At 45.5% G+C, this 18,758-nt stretch overlaps 1 protein-coding gene across 10 annotated transcripts; it reads left to right on the forward strand.

Annotated features, from left to right (window-relative positions):
- The first annotated feature begins 2,276 nt into the window (after positions 1–2,276).
- LOC111852347 (zinc finger and BTB domain-containing protein 18) lies at positions 2,277–11,890 on the forward strand. 10 transcript variants are annotated; one of them, XM_072709427.1, is made up of 3 exons: positions 2,277–2,481; positions 4,880–5,056; positions 6,976–11,890. In XM_072709427.1, the coding sequence occupies exons 2-3, from the start codon at positions 4,987–4,989 to the stop codon at positions 8,616–8,618; spliced, it is 1,713 nt and encodes a 570-aa protein (XP_072565528.1). In that variant the 5' UTR covers positions 2,277–2,481; positions 4,880–4,986; the 3' UTR covers positions 8,619–11,890. The 10 variants fall into 10 exon arrangements, with proteins under 10 accessions (XP_072565528.1, XP_023683961.1, XP_023683958.1 ...); XM_023828192.2 differs by lacking the exon at positions 2,277–2,481 and adding an exon at positions 2,560–2,696; XM_023828191.2 differs by lacking the exon at positions 2,277–2,481 and adding an exon at positions 4,583–4,637.
- The last annotated feature ends 6,868 nt before the right edge of the window (positions 11,891–18,758 follow it).

Here is an 18,758-nt window from a genome sequence, read left to right on the forward strand (position 1 = left end):
TTTAATGCTACCATTCAGCCAAACTGAAGTCCGGTTAGGATGGCACTCACCCAGGTGTCCTAGATCTGTGGTCCTGCTTCGCTGATCACCACTCTCTAATCCACAACACTTTTTTTTAGATTAATTAAGAAGTCTGCAGGATCTCCTCCAAACACTTCCTCTTTGGCTATTAGGACATTGCTCTAGCTTTTGCTGCTTTTCACTGAAATCCTGACCTAGATAAATCTCACAATTTGTGAAACATTTATTTAGATAATAAGAAAAGACTACGCATATATTAATATAGGCTACACACACATTGGATTTCTGTAGAATCTGTGTTTTGTAGATATGTTTGAGATGGACAATGGCAACATGCGGTGGACGGTCATACTTAGTCATATTATTAATATTATTTTATTTCTGAGAAATACTAGTATGGAATAAATTCTCGTGCATTTCAACAAACTATGAGACTTATTGTGGAAGTTGCAAAAAATAATCTTGAATGTAGTTTATGAATTCATAGTTGAGTTTACTAGTATTCAAATGATTTTAAAATCATCCATCAAAACAAGTGACATTTTATTAACATAAACTAGTAAATCATTCCAGATTAAACCAGAAAAAGCCGTGTCCAGATCTTAAAATATACCCCTTTATGAAATGTAGCCTGTATGGGATTATCAATCTTTGCTAACAATTTTAAAGCTTTCCCTACTAATAGGTTGGTGTAGATGTAATTCGGTGTATTATAAAGTAGAGTTTAACATAATATAACGAGTTGAATTTTAGGAGCTACAGACTACGGGGTCGATCAGAAATTATTCCACTTTAGATTAGATAAAATTAGACGAATGAAAACCTGTGTCTGTTACTAGTTGATGCCAATGTGTTAAACTGGCTATTTCCGTTTAAAACGCGGCAATAAATAACCGTATGATTCATCTCGGTTGCCTACAACTGTTCGTTGCCGCAGTTTTGTTCTTTTTTCGGAAACACTTTCAGGCGAACTACAAGAGATGACGCCAAATGCAAGAAAAAGCGAAAAGGCTGCGTTGGACGAGACAGAATTTCACGTCTGTTTCTTTACTGAATTTTGCATCTGCGACTCGAATCTCACTTGAAAAAATAGGTAACATAATGTAATTTGTGTCTAAAAATACTGAAACTATATAACATACAAATTTGAGTATTTTATCTACCTTTTAAGTCTATAGGTATATTTTCTACCAGTTTCTAGCAGTTTTCTAATGAGCGAAACTGAAAAGCAACATATATTCTTTCTATGACCCAACAATTGATTAGTCAATTTATTAAGACGGATATTACTCTGTGTTGTAATTATAACTGAATGATGATATGGCACTATAGGTTTAGTAATTATTTGATTTAAAATTTTACTACACGAGAATTCACTCGGGTAAACGGCAATTACCGTTAAGTTATAAGATTTCTGCACGAAAACAAGTATATTAGACGGTATAGTAAGTGTATCGATGTGGATTTTGTTATTGGCATTGTATAGGTGTATACTAGTGACAAAATTCTAGCTTTACATGGTAACCCTTCTTTTTTTCCTTTTTAGTTATTGTGTGTAAAGACTTTAACATTAAGCCAGCTCGCGTTATAATTTTATAATCATGCCCAAAATCTGCAATGTAAATAATAGGACTCTTTTTACTGATAGAAATATTCAAATTATACACTTGAACTCAATAAAGCACCTTTAAGTTTAATGGCACAGATAAATGCTCAAATTACAGTGGAGAATGTCAACCGAGAAGCTGAATCTGTATGAATGAACGTTTACTTAAAGGACGGAAAAAAAGCACATATAAAGAATATTACACAACGTAAAACTTCACCTAATCCGACTAAAATAAGCATTTGTACTTGTTTAAATAATTATACGTAATTAAACGCATTCTCTCACGCCTCCACTCCCGGCGGCTTCATCGCAGTCACGTCGCACCCCGCGGAGTTTTCTGAAGGACGGCGGCAGCGCGGCTAGGGAGGCAGTGCACCTGTTCTCCTCCGTAGCCTTTCGGCCGAGCCGTGACTACAGTACCCACGTAACATTGCGTTCTCTCGCTCGCTCTCTCGCTCTGTGCCCTGCGCCAGTCTGCTCGAGGAACCAGCTCGCTTGGCCCTTCTTTTTTTTCTGCCTTCTCACTGTTGCCTGGTGTCAACCTACGCCGAGGACAGACGTCCCGCCCCCTTCGCCCCTCGGCGGCCGCTTCCGATTTGCCCTGGCGCTTCCTACCGCCGTCCCCATTGGCTCCTTCCGACGCCAGTCGGCCGCCTTCCCCCCTAGCTGGAGAGTTGAGTAGCAACAGCTCGGAAACATCTGGCTGCCGCAGCTCGTCTCTCTCTCTCCTCGCTCGCTGGCTCCGTCTTTCCGCCGCCGCAGGTTGTTATGGAGAGCTGCTGAAAGTCAATCGAGTTGTTTTTTTCAACCGAGAGTATTTCACGGACTCAAGAAGCGGGAGCTTGTTGTCTGTAAGTGCCTTTAATACGGGTGTCTTTTTAAAAGGAGATGAAAGGGGAGGGGGGGTAAGGCGAATGGGTGGGCTGAACGGGGAAAAAGTAACGCTGCTTTTTAAACGACAGTTCCCGTCTCCGGTACAAAATAGTTACGATGTTAGATACTCAAAGACCGTCTAATGCGTCCCAGCGAAGCGGCGGGGCCTGTGTGAGAGCCAGCAATACAGCAGGTTGGTCGGTTACTTTTTTCCCTTAGCTGTGACTGTGCTTGGGTCAGTGTGTGTGCGCGCGTGTGTGTGTGTGCGCGAGAGTGTGTGTGCGTGCGTGCGTGCGCGCGTGTGTGTGTGTGAGAGAGATTGTATATCATTAGCTCGCCAGTGTTGTGTTTTTTTGACGACTGGAAAGCGCCACTTTGCTGGACGGCTGGAAAGCGCTTGTGTTTTTCTTCCAAGCCTGGGAGGAGACGGGATTTCATAGCTAGCCTACCTGGTCATTGACAGAAAAAAGACGATAATAAAATAAAGCCGCTCTTTCACCACAAGCGTCCGGTGCATTATCAGTAAGAAATGAAATAAAGTTTGTAATGGAAGTGAAATATAAAATAGTAAATCCTTTTTGTGTTTGGTCTGCTTCGGTGTTTCTATAATTGCATTTGAAAACATGACCAAAAAGTTTCTTCTATAGTAGCGATGAATTAAACAGCACGACCTGATACATAGTAATTTCAGAGAGGAAATAAACACGAGACGTTGGGTTATAAAAATATCCACATTCTTCTTTTTACATTGAAACACGTGAGCATAAATATATATATATATATGTATGTGCATACATATATAGAGGGTGAGCTAGTGATGAAATCATCGGTGAAATTAAGTTTAAAAATTTGGGGGTCTTTGCACTAGTGCACTAGAAATTCACACGGAGACCCTGAAAGCGTAGTGCACAGGAATCGGTGCGCACTGCATAGCATAGACATACGTTTATTCAACATTTGTCTTAATTTATGTATATTTATGCATTTTCTTCCTCCTCGGGCAGATGATTCGGACTTTTTTTATCTGCTTGTCGGCCGCTCCCACACAGATCAGCGCAGACTGTAACCCTACCTAAATCTGCCAAATGTTTGAAAGTTGGGGTTTTATGATCGCCGATATGGGGGTGATGAGAGAACGGAACTCTCCGTAGGTGAAACTGCGGTGATCGCGCTTTGAGGAAGGAGACAGATGTCAGTCCGGAGATGTCGTTTCTCACGCCGATTTCAGTAAGAGAACCGCGCCGTGTCCGGCTTCGCTCCGTCGAATTTCCTCGCTGAAACGGAGCGAAGCGGAAACTTAATTTGTACGACTCCTGCTTTCTAATTTGATAAGATATCGGCTGTTTTTTATAGGCAATTCGTTTAATTTGGCTGTTGTTGGTAAAGGGGAACCGTTGTACATATGTTCTCACAGTAAAAAAAAAAAACAAAAAACGGGGAGGAAGAAGTATCACGCAAAAACCGAGCACTTGCATATTTAAATCGGAGGATTGTAGCAAAGTTTTAGTCTTTCTATTATGAATTATTTGTCTTCTTTTAAATGTCTAGTCATGGGCTCTATATGGTTGTAGCCATTGTTCTTTATTAGTTTTTTTTCTATTAGTTGTCCAGAGGGTCTGTAAAATGAATGACGGTTCTGGCGAGGCAGTGAACCGTAAAAAAGTCGAAAACAATATCATCTGCGTGGATCTGTCAGTTGCAAATGTGCTCTGCTGGCCTTTGTTTATGGTTACTGGAAGGAGAGTAGTGGGGGGGGGGGGGGGACTTGAGGGTATTTAAATTCTCTGTGCAGGAAAGTAGGTTAGGAAAAAGTGTCGGTTTTCACACAGACCTATTTTGTAAAACTTGGAGATTAGAAGTTGAGAAGGCTGGGTGGTGTTCAGCAGGAACACCTCACTACACTGACACCCCCCCTTTTTTTTTGAAGGAGGGAAAGAGAAACAAAGTTGTGTTAAGGAGAAGCTGGTGGCAGGAGTGTAGAGAAGCAGCATATGGCAGTAAAAGGAGCACAGCTGGAGGTAGCATTTCCATCTGAACGTGATGTCAGACCAGCTGACAAGCTGCCATCCATCCCCCCCGTCTTTTATTGTAGTGCAGGCTGAGAGTTAGTGAGCACTCGGATCCGTGTGCGGGAGTAGGTATCTCATTCCCCTCCAACATCTTCTCCACTTTGCATCTGTCTCTCGCAGCTTGATTGTGTGTGTGTGTCCCCCCCCTTTTTTTTTGTGGCGGTACCCCCCCCCCACCCTCCAACCAGCTCAGCTCACCCCCACCCCCCACTCCCCCCGCAACCTCCTCTACGAATCGGCAAAAGGAGCAGCCGCCGTCCCCGATCTGCTAGAACAGAGGACTTAATCGAGTTGATGTATGCTGCAGGTACTGCGCGAGGGGGCATCTGAACACAGGGCTGTTTGTGTCTGGGGAAGGGGGGGCCGCCGGCTCCCATCCGCACTGCCTTACTCCGAAGGTCAGGGGCTCCCGGCATGGGAAGTGAAGGATTTTGTGTTCCCGGACTGGAGAGAGGACCGGCAGCGGCTGGAGACAGGATGAGAGGTTGTTTGTTCCATCCCATCGCATGTCTGTGACGTTGTGAACTGTGACTGACTTTGCGCTTTAGGGAGCTGCATTTTTGTTAGTATTATAATAACAGCAATAGCGGTTTTATTGTTATAATTATTATTGTCGTTGTTATTCTTGTGTTGGCTTTTTTAGTGAAGTTTGCGCTCGGAAAGCAGTTTCGATTTGAGAGGCTTTGTGCTAACCTTCACGGCAGTTCCACAAAGTGTGCCCATTGCTTCATGCGCTTATCTTTTCTCGTGTATAACACTATCGGCTGTAATCTGGGCTAAATATATGGTTGACAAATGCGTCTAAGTGTGAATAAGACAACAGAAAACTGTGCTTTTCGGCTCTCGGAAATAGCAGTACAGACGGAGTGCTTAACGCATCCGGTAGCCAATGTGTTTGGTAATGACCGGAGTAAAGAGAATGTATGGATTTTTTATAAAATTGACTTTGACTTCATTTGTAAGTCCCTTTTTTCCTTTTTCCCCCTTTTTTTGTTGTTGGTGACTAATTTAGAACTTGCAGATTTGAGCTGCCTGAATTGGCCAGACAGCTGTAAGCGCACTTTGCCTAGTCTTAATCTCTTTATCTGGGCAGCAGCTGCCATATGGCCCCAGTCAGCTGGATCAGATGTTTATAAGCTTACTCCTTCGTTCCTCCCTGTCCTCGCACCCTCCTAATTTGATCGCCGCTACCTTGTGAGCTGTCCTGTAGCCTTTATTTATAGCCATCTTAGGGATTAGGGATTGATGTAGACTACAGGGCACTTAAAGTGATTGTATTGTAAATCTTCGGGCCTTTTTTTTCTCTTTGGTTTAAGATGTGCAGTTTCTCGAAGGATGGGGGCAGGGGTGGCTGGCTGGGGGGATGGCTAGGCAGGGGTAGGGGGGAGTGTGTGTGGGGGGTGTAAACAGCATTGTCCCTCTAAGCTTGTCTCATTAAGAAAATCTGGAGTCTGATGTGGGAGCTGCACAATAAACTGACCAGATTTAAGTGAAGAATTAGCATTTTCTAATTGCTCTTGCACATAATTTTGTGACCGGCTCTCAGCGTTTATGGGTAACAGGTGTGATTTTTTTTCTTTCACTTTTTGCATTCTAAATAATTTAGATAAAATATATATTTTTTTTAATCTTGCACTTTTAAGAATTTATGATTTGGTTTTTATAATTTTTGCTGATATGGGTTACAATTGTAAATCCAAGATTTTTACACTTAACCGCTTGCTGTATTTTGAATGATGAATAGTCCTTTAAATTGCCCTTAGACATAATCTAAAGTGTACAAAACGATCTCTCGTGTGTGTGGTGTGTACCTGAAAGCCTGTTACTTAAGACCTACGCCTTATCCAGGGCGGGCTATATTAAGCATAAACTCGGTCTGAGCGCCGACTGTAAAACCGCAGGTTTGCAAGCCGGTGCTGTGGCCGCAACGGGCATTTCTGTGAATAAAAGAACATCAGTTGTGCCTCGCCTGGTGTGAGCGCAGGCGGCCGCAGATCACCAGCGGCACCCATCACCAGTTGCTCTGTGAATAAGCCAGACATAATGAGAGTTGTCCTGGTGCGAGGATCGTTTGGACGTCTTAGTAGAGCCGGCGAGAGATGGCTCAGGCAAATAGACCTCGTAGAGTTTAAAGGGGGTCATCAAGTTGACTCGCAGTTTTTTTTTTTTTGACTATTGCGGCAAAAAAAGGTTTTTGTTTTCTGAGGCATTTTCAGTATTTTGTGGGGGTTTTTTCAGTTTTTTTTTTTTTTTTTTTTTTTAAGTGTGTTCCTGTGTGTCTTGTGCGAGAGGAGAAGGAGAGAGAGAACTTGAGAGCTTCAGAAGAAAAGAGGAAAAAGAGTAAATGCTGAAACTAAACAATAGTTGTCCTGGAGGGACTCTAACATCTGCTGTCTGTTTCAGGTTATGAAGACAGCATGGAGTTTCCAGACCACAGCAGACATTTGCTACAGTGTCTGAGTGAGCAGAGGCACCAAGGCTTCCTGTGCGACTCCACCGTGCTAGTCGGCGATGCCCAGTTCCGGGCCCACCGTGCCGTGCTGGCATCCTGCAGCATGTACTTCCACCTCTTTTACAAGGACCAGCTGGACAAAAGGGACATTGTTCATCTGAACAGCGACATTGTCACGGCGCCGGCCTTTGCGCTCCTGCTCGAATTCATGTACGAGGGGAAGCTTCAGTTCAAAGCGCTGCCCGTGGAGGACGTGCTGGCCGCCGCCAGCTACCTCCACATGTATGACATCGTCAAGGTCTGCAAGAAGAAGCTGAAGCAGAAGGCCACGGCTGAGGCAGACAGCACGCGGCGCGAGGAGGATGCCTCCAGCTGCTCCGATAAGGTGGAGAGCTTCTCGGAGGGCAGCACGGGCCACCCGGCCGCCGGAGACCTACTGCCCAGTGACGACGAGGACCTGGACGCCAAGAGGGACCCACTGCATGAGCCGGGCAGCATGTGGATGCGGCTGCCTTCTGACCCCGCCGGGACTCCGGGGGGCACCCGCAGCGGGGAGGCGGAGACGCACACAGCGGATGCGGGGAAACCGTCACCCGCCGGAAGCCCGTGCAGCTCCGCCGGCTCCCTGTCCCGCCGCTCGGCCTCTTCCCACGGGGCTGCCGCGGACGCCGACTGCGCCTTGGACCTCTCGGTGAAGTCCAGCCTGGCTGGGACTCCCGGAGAGGCGGTGGCTGCCGGCACCGGCACCCCAAGTAACCCTTACTACTGCGGTGCGCCGGCCTCCGACGGCCTCCCAGGCGGCCTGGTGCAGGTGAAGGTGGAGAAGGACACGGGCTCCGACGACGAGGAGCTGGCCAGCGGAGACTACGAGATGGACCACAGTGGTGTCAAGGAGCCGCCGCCCAGCACCAACGGTGCCACCGGCACTCACCGCAGGCTGGGCTACGAGGCGCACCTTTCGGCGTTGCGCGACTCCTCGCTGGCCGGTGAGCTGGAGCGGGAGGACAAGGCCAGCGAGGACGACGAGATGCTGAGCCCCGAGAGCGAGCGGGCGCAGGCTGAGGCCGCCGCCATCGACGGCTCCCTGCTGCCCTATGTCTCCAACATGCTGGGAGCCCCCCATGGTCAGATTTTCATGTGTCCCCTGTGCAGTAAGGTCTTCCCCAGCCCCCATATCCTCCAGATCCACCTCAGCACGCACTTCCGCGAGCAGGAGGGAGTGCGTTCCAAGCCGGCCGGCGACGTCAACGTGCCCACCTGCTCCATCTGCGGCAAGACTTTCTCCTGCATGTACACGCTGAAGCGGCACGAGCGGACTCACTCCGGCGAGAAGCCCTACACCTGCGCCACGTGCGGCAAGAGCTTCCAGTACTCGCACAACCTGAGCCGGCACGCCGTGGTGCACACGCGCGAGAAGCCGCACGCCTGCAAGTGGTGCGAGCGCCGCTTCACGCAGTCCGGGGACCTCTACCGACACATCCGCAAGTTCCACTGCGAACTGGTCAACTCGCTCTCTGTCAAAAGCGAGGCCCTCAACCTGCCCAACGTGCGGGACTGGGCTCTCGAGGACAGCTCTCAGGAACTGTGGAAATGAACAGCAGAAGACAAGTGACAGGAAAAAAGCAACAAAAAAAGACTCTTTTTTTTGAGTTCTAGAGAAATCTGAATTACGTTACCTGGCAGAGAGGTAAGGGAATGGGGCTCGGGATGTGGGACGGCCAGAGGTCAGCGGTAGAGTCTAAATCAGTCATGTTTCTCGTCCTTTTCGGCGCAAACCTTGCTAAACTGCACTTTAGTAGCACATCGAAAATGTTACTGCTGATGTTTATTTCCTGTTATTTAATTCTATAATTGTATATTGTTCCCTTAAAGTGACTGGAATTTTTTTTCAGGTTTTGTACAGAAACACAGACTCAAGAGGCTGGTGTCAATAATTGTTGTTTTTTTTTTTTTGTTAAACACATATATTTAGTTTCCTTTCTTTTTCCTTTGAGACCAGAGTATAATGCATCCAAGACTTTATGTGCTCTTGAGCTCTCTGTTGGCAAATTTATTTGTAAAACTGCAAATTCTTCACACCATTTTCAAGATCGCAAATAACACACTGGAGAGAGAAAAAAAAAAAAGATTTAAATACACTAAACGGGTACTGTGAACGTAAATACACAGCAGAGCACATATCCAGCGTATGTGCACATATCTGTGTGTGTACTGTGCACTACTGTACTTTCCTTGGCATTTCTCATACCTGGTGATCTTCAGTTATATTTTGGAAAGAAGCCTGGTTGCTGACAGATAAAACACTTCCATTACTGAACGTAAGGCTTTTTTTTGTATGTAAAGTAGGAAACTTGACTGATGAAAGACAATATGGTAATCATGCAATGTACAGCATCCTTTTTTGACAATTTTAAATCTTTTTTTTATTCTTTATAATTATGATAAACCGACTTTGCTTTTACTTGCATAGTTACCGTCGTTAGACATATCCCTTGTAAAACTAAAAAAAAAATCTTATGTTGACTGTATAGATTTCTATAGTGATTAAGGAGATATTTTTCTGTCTCAAAAATGGGATCTGTTGTTGCATGAAGTCCAAGCTGTATAATAAAACATGTGAATTGCTGTATTACTGTAAACTGTAATTGATCAGATACCAGACAGACTGTGCCAATATTCCCAGGTTCAGTCTGTTAAAATCGTAAATGTAACAGCTATGGAAAAATGCATGAATTTGATTTATTTTAAGATTTTTTTGTTGTTGTTTTGCATCTGGAGAGTGTGTTTTAAATTAATTGATTATTTTAATTTCAGGGTAAAATAGAATTTTTTCCCCTTTTCTTTATTATGTGGTTTTGAGCTCCTATGGATTGATCTGTGGGACAGAGAAGATTTTGTACAAATGCACTGTTAAGTTTTAAGTATGTGTAGAATTGTACCAGTTTGCGACCTCCGTCTGACAGATCCTCAGTGTAGGGGACACGCTAGCACTGGCTTATCCTTTCGAAGACTTATCAGTCTGTCAAGCTCTGCATTGCTAGACTGTCATGAGTTCAGGTCCGCATCTGCTGTCTATATCAAAACAAGGATTGACCTTTTCCTTTTTTTTTTTAATCTCATATTTAAAAAGTAAGCTGTCTGCTTTGTCAGTAATTTATTTATTTATGTTTTGATTTGGCACTTGCTGCGAACTTGAAAAGCTGAGGTCTTTTTTCTTTAGAAAAACTCACCTGCACGAGCCTGAATACACCTGAAGTTATTTCACGCAAACAGCAGAAAAAAAGAAGTCTGTGAAATCTAATTTTGTCACACTCCCATGCATCTGTATGTGTCTGCGAACATGAGTGTTCCCACGCAAGCATTGCGGACTTCTCCCTCATAGATATATGCAGGCACACACCTGGCATTCAAGAGACCACACTTAACCAGAACACACTTGGAATAATTGATTTTTTTCCCTCTTGTATTAAATTCAACCTCATTTAGATGTCTCTTTAGGTATGGGAGTCCTTTATGGAAACAAAAATATCTTTGCTCCAAAGCCCTTGGGCTTGTTAATACATCAGAGAAAATCTTTACAATAACAGAAGGCAGAATTATCTTTAGCGATTTTGTGTTTCAATTGGACACAAATGTTTTGTAAAGGATTATTTTCAAAGAACTGCTTCCTGTTGGGGGGGGGGGGGAGAAATGGTGCTAACAAAACTGTATAAAATGGCTCGACATGTGGCTTTCGCGTTTTTGTGCTTTCGTGAACGTTCACAGTCGATATTCCCTTCAGCGAAACTGTCCGCAATTTTCCTGAGAAATTCCAAGACGCATTAAGGCCGCACAGCCTGGATCATACTTGCTCTCGCTCGCTCTCTATCTCTCTCTCTTTCTGTCTCTCTCTCTCTTTCTCTCTCCCTTTCTTTCTTTCTCTCTCTCTCTGGGAGAAAAGGGAAAAAAACAACTATTTAAACATAAATAAATAGAAAATCCCTGCCCTAGGTTGAGAGGTGAAAGACGAAATGCTAAAGCTTTGGCTTGACAGGAGGTCCCTTGTACGCACGAGAGGTGCTGGGCTCTGTACTACTGCTGGAATGACTGGCTAGTCCTTCCATGCTCAGGGGGTTGGTTTACTCTGCAGAGCATGTGAGAGCTACATCAGCTGGTGAAGGCCACACTCCGTACACGTTGCACATGGCAATTAGCATTTTGCACAGTGGTAATTCTCCCCCATTTGCACTCACCAGTAATTTGTATGGAATATCATGGAAAAAACATCATCTGTGGTTTAGTTCTTGTTTTTTTTTTAAGCTTACTTTTTCTTAATTGTACTTGACCGCCTTAAACTACTGTAAACAGCTTGTTTTTGTTCTGAAGGTTATTACTGGCATCAAATTGTGTATTACTGGACTGTTTTATTTGATATTTTCCTTAACAAAAGAAAGCTGTGAAAAAATAACCTGTTAAGCATCTCCATTTATCTTTGGTGACTTGAAAACAGGAAAGGTCTGGTGTAAAATAAAAAATGAAAAAATAATTAAAAAAAAAAGAAAAAAGGTTGAAATGTAGGGGACACTGTAAAGAGGAAAGGGAGAATGAAAATAATTGTCAGAAAAAGACAATCACTGTCTGAAAAGAAGCTGATTTAATTCAGAATACTCACTTTTATTGGCCATCCCTCTGAAGTGTTGTTCCATTGACATTGTTCATTGTTTATTTTTTGGATGTAGACATTTAGCTTTGACAATCATAGTATGTTTTATTTTCTCAAGGGGAGTAATTTATGAGCCTGTTTAGTTTTGTACTTTTTGGTGTGCTGTTGGTGAAATTTTTAAATTGTGTGCTAACTGCAATAAATTATAAGAACCTGAAACCTCATTTGCATATCGCATTGCTTTTTTCCAGTGGATGTGTGATCGATGATATATGGGTCCAAACGTGATTTTTCCTTTTTGTTTGCTGAAACTTTAATTATTCCTTTAAACACACAATCATGTTTTTAAAAAAATATATATTTTATTTTCTCTGTGCCATGAGAGGGTACATTTTACCTGGATTAGACCTGAATATTTTGGGAAGTTCTTCAAATATATGATTTTTTTCTACATTAAAATGAAAGACGGAGGAGAATTTTGAATAGGAATATGAGACTACGTGTCAAAATCAAAGCCAGGCTTTAATTATGCTCTCTGGTTTGTCTTTAGAACATTTAGAATTACAGTAAATAATACAAAAGGTATAGGCCTGGCATATTTGAATTAGCCTCTAGTTTCACTTTCTTCATGAAGACAGATGCGTAAGGGGAATCACTGTAGGTTTGTGGTGGCAGTGGGGGCATGCCCCTCCGTTGTTTACTGAGCACTGAATTGCATAATTACTTGCATATGGGGGGACAGTTAAACAGCAATACAGATATGAAATCTGCATGCGTGGTACGGATATTGGGGCACGACTAACCATCTGGATTTCAAAAGCCAGAAAAATTACTCAGTGCCTTCCCACGGTATTACTTTTTGCTCACCCAAATGTCATCAGTAATGCGTGCGAACCGGAATGTTTACCTTGTTACGTCATTTGTCAGAGCAGTTCTAGTTTCTAGAACGATATCTAGATATATGTATATTCTACGTTACCTAGAGGTGAACCTTTTAAGCGCGTCACAGCGACATGCCCCTTATAGCTGCATGAACGTGTCCTGCAGCCGGACCAATGCATGCCGCTTGCGCTTCATCATCGCAGGACATGTCTGGAAGAAGACCAGCCTTCATCTCCCTCTAACTCTATCGATAAATAACGTTTAGTGTATGAAATCAGTTCTCAATATTTCCACCTTGACAGGTACCGCCTCAATGGCTCCCGGTGAAACCTTGAATGTAACAACACGGTAGGCATCAGCTAAGCATAAAACGGATTTGATTACCGTTTTTAGGTACATCAGAACGGACAGCTTGCCAGACTAAACCTAAGTGACAGAAAATTGAATTAGGACGAACCTAGATATAATTTCCTTATTTGTTTATTAAACCTTTATTGCATTTAATGCCGAGAGAGACCTGTTTATCAGTAGGTTACCGATGTGAGCTGGATCTCTCTTTTTGGCGTGGGCAGCACCTACGAAAATGTGCACCAGCTTGGATGAGCACCCGCCCCCTTCGTGCAAATACACTCACACACACACACACACCCGCACATACGCGCACTCCTGCCAAACACTTCTTAATGTACGGTTTCCCAGAGAATAAAAAAAAAAAAATCAGTGTTGTCCAATGTCTCGCTGCTCGCAAACCTGGCCTTACAGATGCATCGAGGGCTGACCACTTTGATGTCAGTACGTGTTATTCATCGGGGGCATCGCTACAGATGGCGTACTGTGCGCCGCTCACCTCCGATGCTCCTTCCAGCACATTCTTAAAACATTTTAAAAATAAATATAAAAAGATAAATAGCCACAAGCTCCGCCGTGGTACTGAAAGGCGACACTTTTTTTGGTGCTTCACGGAAAAGTGTGCTTTGCCAATATCATACACAGTTTCATTCACTATAAAGAGATGCAAGAACATTTATTACTGAATCATTTTTATTGTTAATTTCAAAAGGTGGCCGAAAAAGCAATACAATCTACCGTTTCATGAAGAAGCATCATTAGCCAACTTGTTGGCTCCCTGTTTAACGACAGCCCAATGCCCGTCAGTTATAGCAGTAGTAGCAATTATGGTTTATAAAATTTCATGCGAATCGATTATTTAACATCTTTCCATCAGAAGGTAAATATATAAACCCATATTCACTCTTAAAATTTTACAGCCTCGAACGACGTCAAATCGGTAACGTTTTTTTCCCCAGGCTTTGTATGACAAACCATACATAGAACAGAATCTACTTTTTCGTTTATGTATTAATTTGTGCAAAGTGCAGCATTTGGCTGTAGAGTTTTTTTTTTCTTACAGAGTAATGTTAAGCAGTCGGATTTTGATTCAAATCAAATAAAGCCTAGAGAAGCAGCGACTCCGTGTCGCGTAAGGGTATGCATTTAGATATTGATAATAATGATCATGTAATATACTCGTTCATTGTTTGCAAAGCTATAACATTTTGCATCTGCTGTTAGAAAACAGTTTGCCCTCAGACGGAGCTGTATATTTTGCCTGTAAATTTAGGTCATTAATTTGTATCTGTCCTTTGTTTACTTAAGGAACGGGGACAAAAGGGCAGCTGCGGAAACATTTGGCTGTGCCGAAGGGCAGCGGGCTCAACATGTTAGAGCCCCCGCGACCAGCCTGGGCTCCCGGCCGCTGCCACAAACGCGCAAGTTTGCGCGAAACGCCGCGCCAGCAGGCTGCGAGCTCCGGAGTCCGGGCGGGGGGAGGGAGGGATGCACACAGCATCCGCGGCGAGAGATGGCCGCAGAGCGCGATGCTAAAGTTAATAACCCACATGCCACTGTGGGCTGCTTAATGAGGGGGGGGGCACGATTTCGCTAAAGGCTTCGAGTGGAGCGAAGAGAAAGGCGATGGCGAGAGTTTGCCAGACGGACCGGAGATCCCAGCCATTTCGCGTGGTCCATTCGGAACCGCCTACAGATGTAGGCGAATGTAACTTTAATAATTAGGGTGTATTTTCGGCTCCTCGTCGCTTTGAAACGATTTTCTGAGCAGAATAGTTAAAAAAATGGACAACTGGTACTGCTTGTCAGTTCGAGGTTGTTGGGCAAACAGAAGTACATATTTCAGTTATTAAATAGACAAAAACTTGACTGCTTGAAGTCAGACTTAATAAACGTTAGAGGAAGGGGATCTGGGAAAACTGGAATTTTGTTGGATTAAAAAAGAAACGTGTGTGGCAGGAAAAGTATGCAGAGGAGAGGAGATAAAAGGAAAGGTGACACAGACAGGCGGCGGGGGGGTGATTTCTTTCTTGTTCGGATCGTCTATGTATTAATAAGAGCCGTACTGTCAGGCGTCCAACTCCCATAGACAGAAGGCAAGCAGCAAGCGCTGTCTCAGCCTGGACAATGCGGGGTGCTGCCAGCCGTCGGGTGAGCAGCGAGAGGCGTGATGGGAGTTGATTTGGGGGGGGGGGCAGTTTGTCCCATAAGAGCCGGTCTACTCAGCATCCTCGAACAAAAGACGGGGGACGCAATTCGAACTTGAATGTCTTCGTCTCTGTAGGAGGGGTCTACAACGCCTGCCCCCCCCATCCCCCCACCACACACACACAGCAACCCAAATCCCCCCCCCCCCAAAATGAGGCCCTCTGAAACGCTTTGGAGCACTTCTGTGACAAGATTAAACACAGTGAAGTTCTTTGTGCCGTCCTTACGCTGGGTGGGGGAGTGCGAGGCAGGTTTGGCACGAGGGCCAGTGGCTGTTTACAAAATACCACCGCGAACGAGTCATTTCATTTTGAAAGATTACCATAACTCAGTAACACAACAGAGCGCTCGCTTAATGTTTCATGAGGGAAAAGGCAGAAATTTCCTGACAGAATTTTTTTTTAAATGATGCGTTGTTTTCCATCATTCATTAGAAAAGAAACGCGATTTGTTCATTTATAATACAATGTGTGATTACGTGCACTTTGGTGACACTGGATAAAGTCAAAGAGATGAAATCCTTCACAATAGTCTTTTGAAATGCAAATGCTGAAAAAGTCTGAGATTTTTTTTTTCCCTTCTTCGTTTTCTCAGACGACCCCCCCTCCTCCCCCTGACCACGAGGCAATCGCCAGCGCCTCAGTGTACAGCAAGCCAAGCGGTAACTGTTGATAATCTCTGCGGGGTGTCTATGGCACCCTGTCCGAGCGATGTTGCTGGGTATTGTGGGATTAAAAACAATGGGAGCACTGCATTTAAGATGGGCCGTTGGGGAGGGGGGGGCATGGGAAGGGATGTCCAAAAGGCCTTCATTAACAACGCATCTATGACGACAGCATAGCGGACCCCCTGCCCCCCTCCCCCCACGTCATCCCCACCAGCTGTTGGTGGACCCTCTGGCCACTGCAGATAAGTGGAAGAGAGGGTGTATGATGTTGATAGGATGTGTTTGCTTCTGGCAAGATTCACACTATTGCAAGTCAGCACTTTTCTCCAGGGAACCGGCAGTGACCTCAGCCCCTTGGGGGCAGTGTTCATGTGCGAGGTGCATGAGCGTGACACAGATGCTGCACGCATGGGTGTGTTAAAGATGCACTTACTGCATCCACTTGCATGCAATGCAACTGTGTGGTTCCCACCGTTCCTCGGCCCCTGTAACATCTCTGATGAAGATTTAATGTTTCCTCTGATTTCTGCGAAACGTTCAGTCCCACTTAGTCCTGGGGCACGGTCTTGCTGTTTCCTGTGGCTTCATATAATGCACCCTGCTCGCAAAATGCGACACTTCAAAAAAATCACATGGGCAGCATGCACGGAAAGAACGGAGATAATTGAGAATTGGGCTCAGACACAGTTTGGGTTATCGGAGGAAGCTGTAAAATGCATTCACAACCCTCTCTACATTCAAGCTGTATTTTATTAAATTAATATTTGGGTACTGAGGTCAAAGGTGTTCTAGGGAGTGGTGTGGAGGGGGATGTAGGCCCGGCGCATGGGGGTTTAATGCAATGCAGCAGCACAGACCAGTATATAACAGAGGAGCGAATGCGCATTATATCAGATAACAGATTAAGAACAAACTGCGGCAAGAATGACGCATATCGACGCGGTCTTCGCAGCACTGGAGGGGGTCTCCCCGTTCTCCCCCCGGGCTGCAGTCTCGCCTATCCTCTCCTCGACGGAGCAAACGCGAGGTTCTGCCAGCTCCCTTACAATGACGGCCTGGCCCCTCCCATATCTCCAAGGAAACCTTCCTGTGCACCTTTCGCATGCCGACGTTCATCCAGAGCTCCGCGACGATCACCCTGAGGCCGGCAATCTCGCTGCCACTGCAGCGACACTCGTTCAGAAGTATCCCAGTCTGCTTTGTAACCGAACTCGGAAGTTTGGACTCATCCCTCACAGTATTCTCTCTTGTATAATATCTGCTGCGTAATATATTTCCTGCCTTGAGATTACAGGCTTTATGGCTAACCAATTAGTATTATTATTACCATTATTACGATCTTGTGGAATTATCTTGCTTTACTGGCAGTGAACCTAATATATAACAATGGAAAATATCCAAAGAGGTCAATAAAGATGGTCAGCGAGCTTTGGGAGAGGCTGGTGTGGGCAGTTTCTGAGGCATAAAAGACTTAGTTGTTAATTGGTATCTGTCTCCTGGTAGAGGTTGGGTAATGGGACACTGCGTGTGTGTGTGTGTGTGTGTGTGTGTGTGTGTATCAGTCCTGGCTCAGGGGAGAACCATCAGTAACGCTGTGTTCTCTTGCCCCGAGACGCCGACCTCTCTGCACCCTCCCTGCCTCCAACGCTCCGTTCCCATCTGTCGCTTCCCCCTGACCGGCCGCCGTGTCCAGCTGAACCGGGGCCATCTCCCGGCGAAACCGCTCCCCGTCCCCCAGGCGACGGCCGAGCTGCCGCGCCTCTGCTGTCCTGGCCGTGCAGGGCCCCCCCCCCCCCATCCCCCACCCCCGCCTGCCGCCGCCTTTTCCGAGATCGTGATCGAGGTCCTGCATTGTGCTCCCTAACTCGCTACTGCTGCCATCCCTCCTGGGAACGATCACGGAAGCAGGATTCGGCTAGAGTGAAGCGCGTTACGGGCAGATATTCGCCGCAGTAACGAGACGGTGCTCCATCTCTCACGCCCGCGATGTCTCACGCGCATGTCAGTTTCGGCCGGCTGCCCCTTTGCCTGATCCCGTGTTCCGTGTGCACGATCCCAAAGCGGTGCGAGCTCGTCTGCCCGGCACCGGAATTCAGGAGGCAAATCCTTCCTGCGGTCCGTCGGAAGAAGGAGCGGCTTTGGTGTACAGCCAGTCCTCTGCTGAAGGTATTCAAGCCCAGGGCCACCTGTCATCCCAGCGTCGAAAAATGGCGCTGGCGGCATTCACCGCTCCAGAGGTCAAAGGTCAATGTGAAAAGGAAGAGGGATTCACGGAAGTGTCACCCACCAGCACCGGTCGGAGGGGAGCTTCGGGGAAGGGCACCGTCCCCACACGTTGACCCCCACGCCCAACGCCCCCGCCCCCCCCAAACCCACCCCCCCAGCCCAGCACATCTGCACGCCGCACTGTCATTAGTGCTGCTGTTTCTCCCAGGATCGCTGACAGAGTGAACAATACCAACAATCACTCCCGTCAGCCGCAGCCATATGGACACCATACTTAGATTGCAGGGGGAAAAAAGAGACGGCAATTGTACTGGCATCTGTTTGGCGCTGCTCAGAAGCAGCGTTTTATGAACGTTCTCGCCGCTGCGCAGGGAAGAAGTTTTTTTCCCTCCCCCCCTTGTTTTTTTTGGACAGTGGGATGTATTGCTGATGCAGTGCTGTCTGTTGTATTCTGCAATTACCTGCCCCTTCATGTGGCTCCTTAATGGAATGTGAGTTTGCATACCCAGATGGTAGAACAAGGTGGCTTTACCCACTCCCCGCGAGACTTTGAATCCAGCTGGATTAAGTTTTCCCAAGTTCATCCTCGGAATGTTGCCTCCCTTCGTAATTAGCTTTAATATCATCGTTTCCTCGCATTTCAGCTATTTTTTTTCTTCTTTTATCCCTTCCAACCTGGATTTTACTTGACCTATTGATATTATCCCATCGATGTAGGTAATAGACTGCTCTCTGCTTGTCGTTTAATTATCTGCGGTGGA

This window comes from Paramormyrops kingsleyae, chromosome 3 (assembly GCF_048594095.1).
Source record: "Paramormyrops kingsleyae isolate MSU_618 chromosome 3, PKINGS_0.4, whole genome shotgun sequence".
NCBI classification, from domain to species: domain Eukaryota; kingdom Metazoa; phylum Chordata; class Actinopteri; order Osteoglossiformes; family Mormyridae; genus Paramormyrops; species Paramormyrops kingsleyae.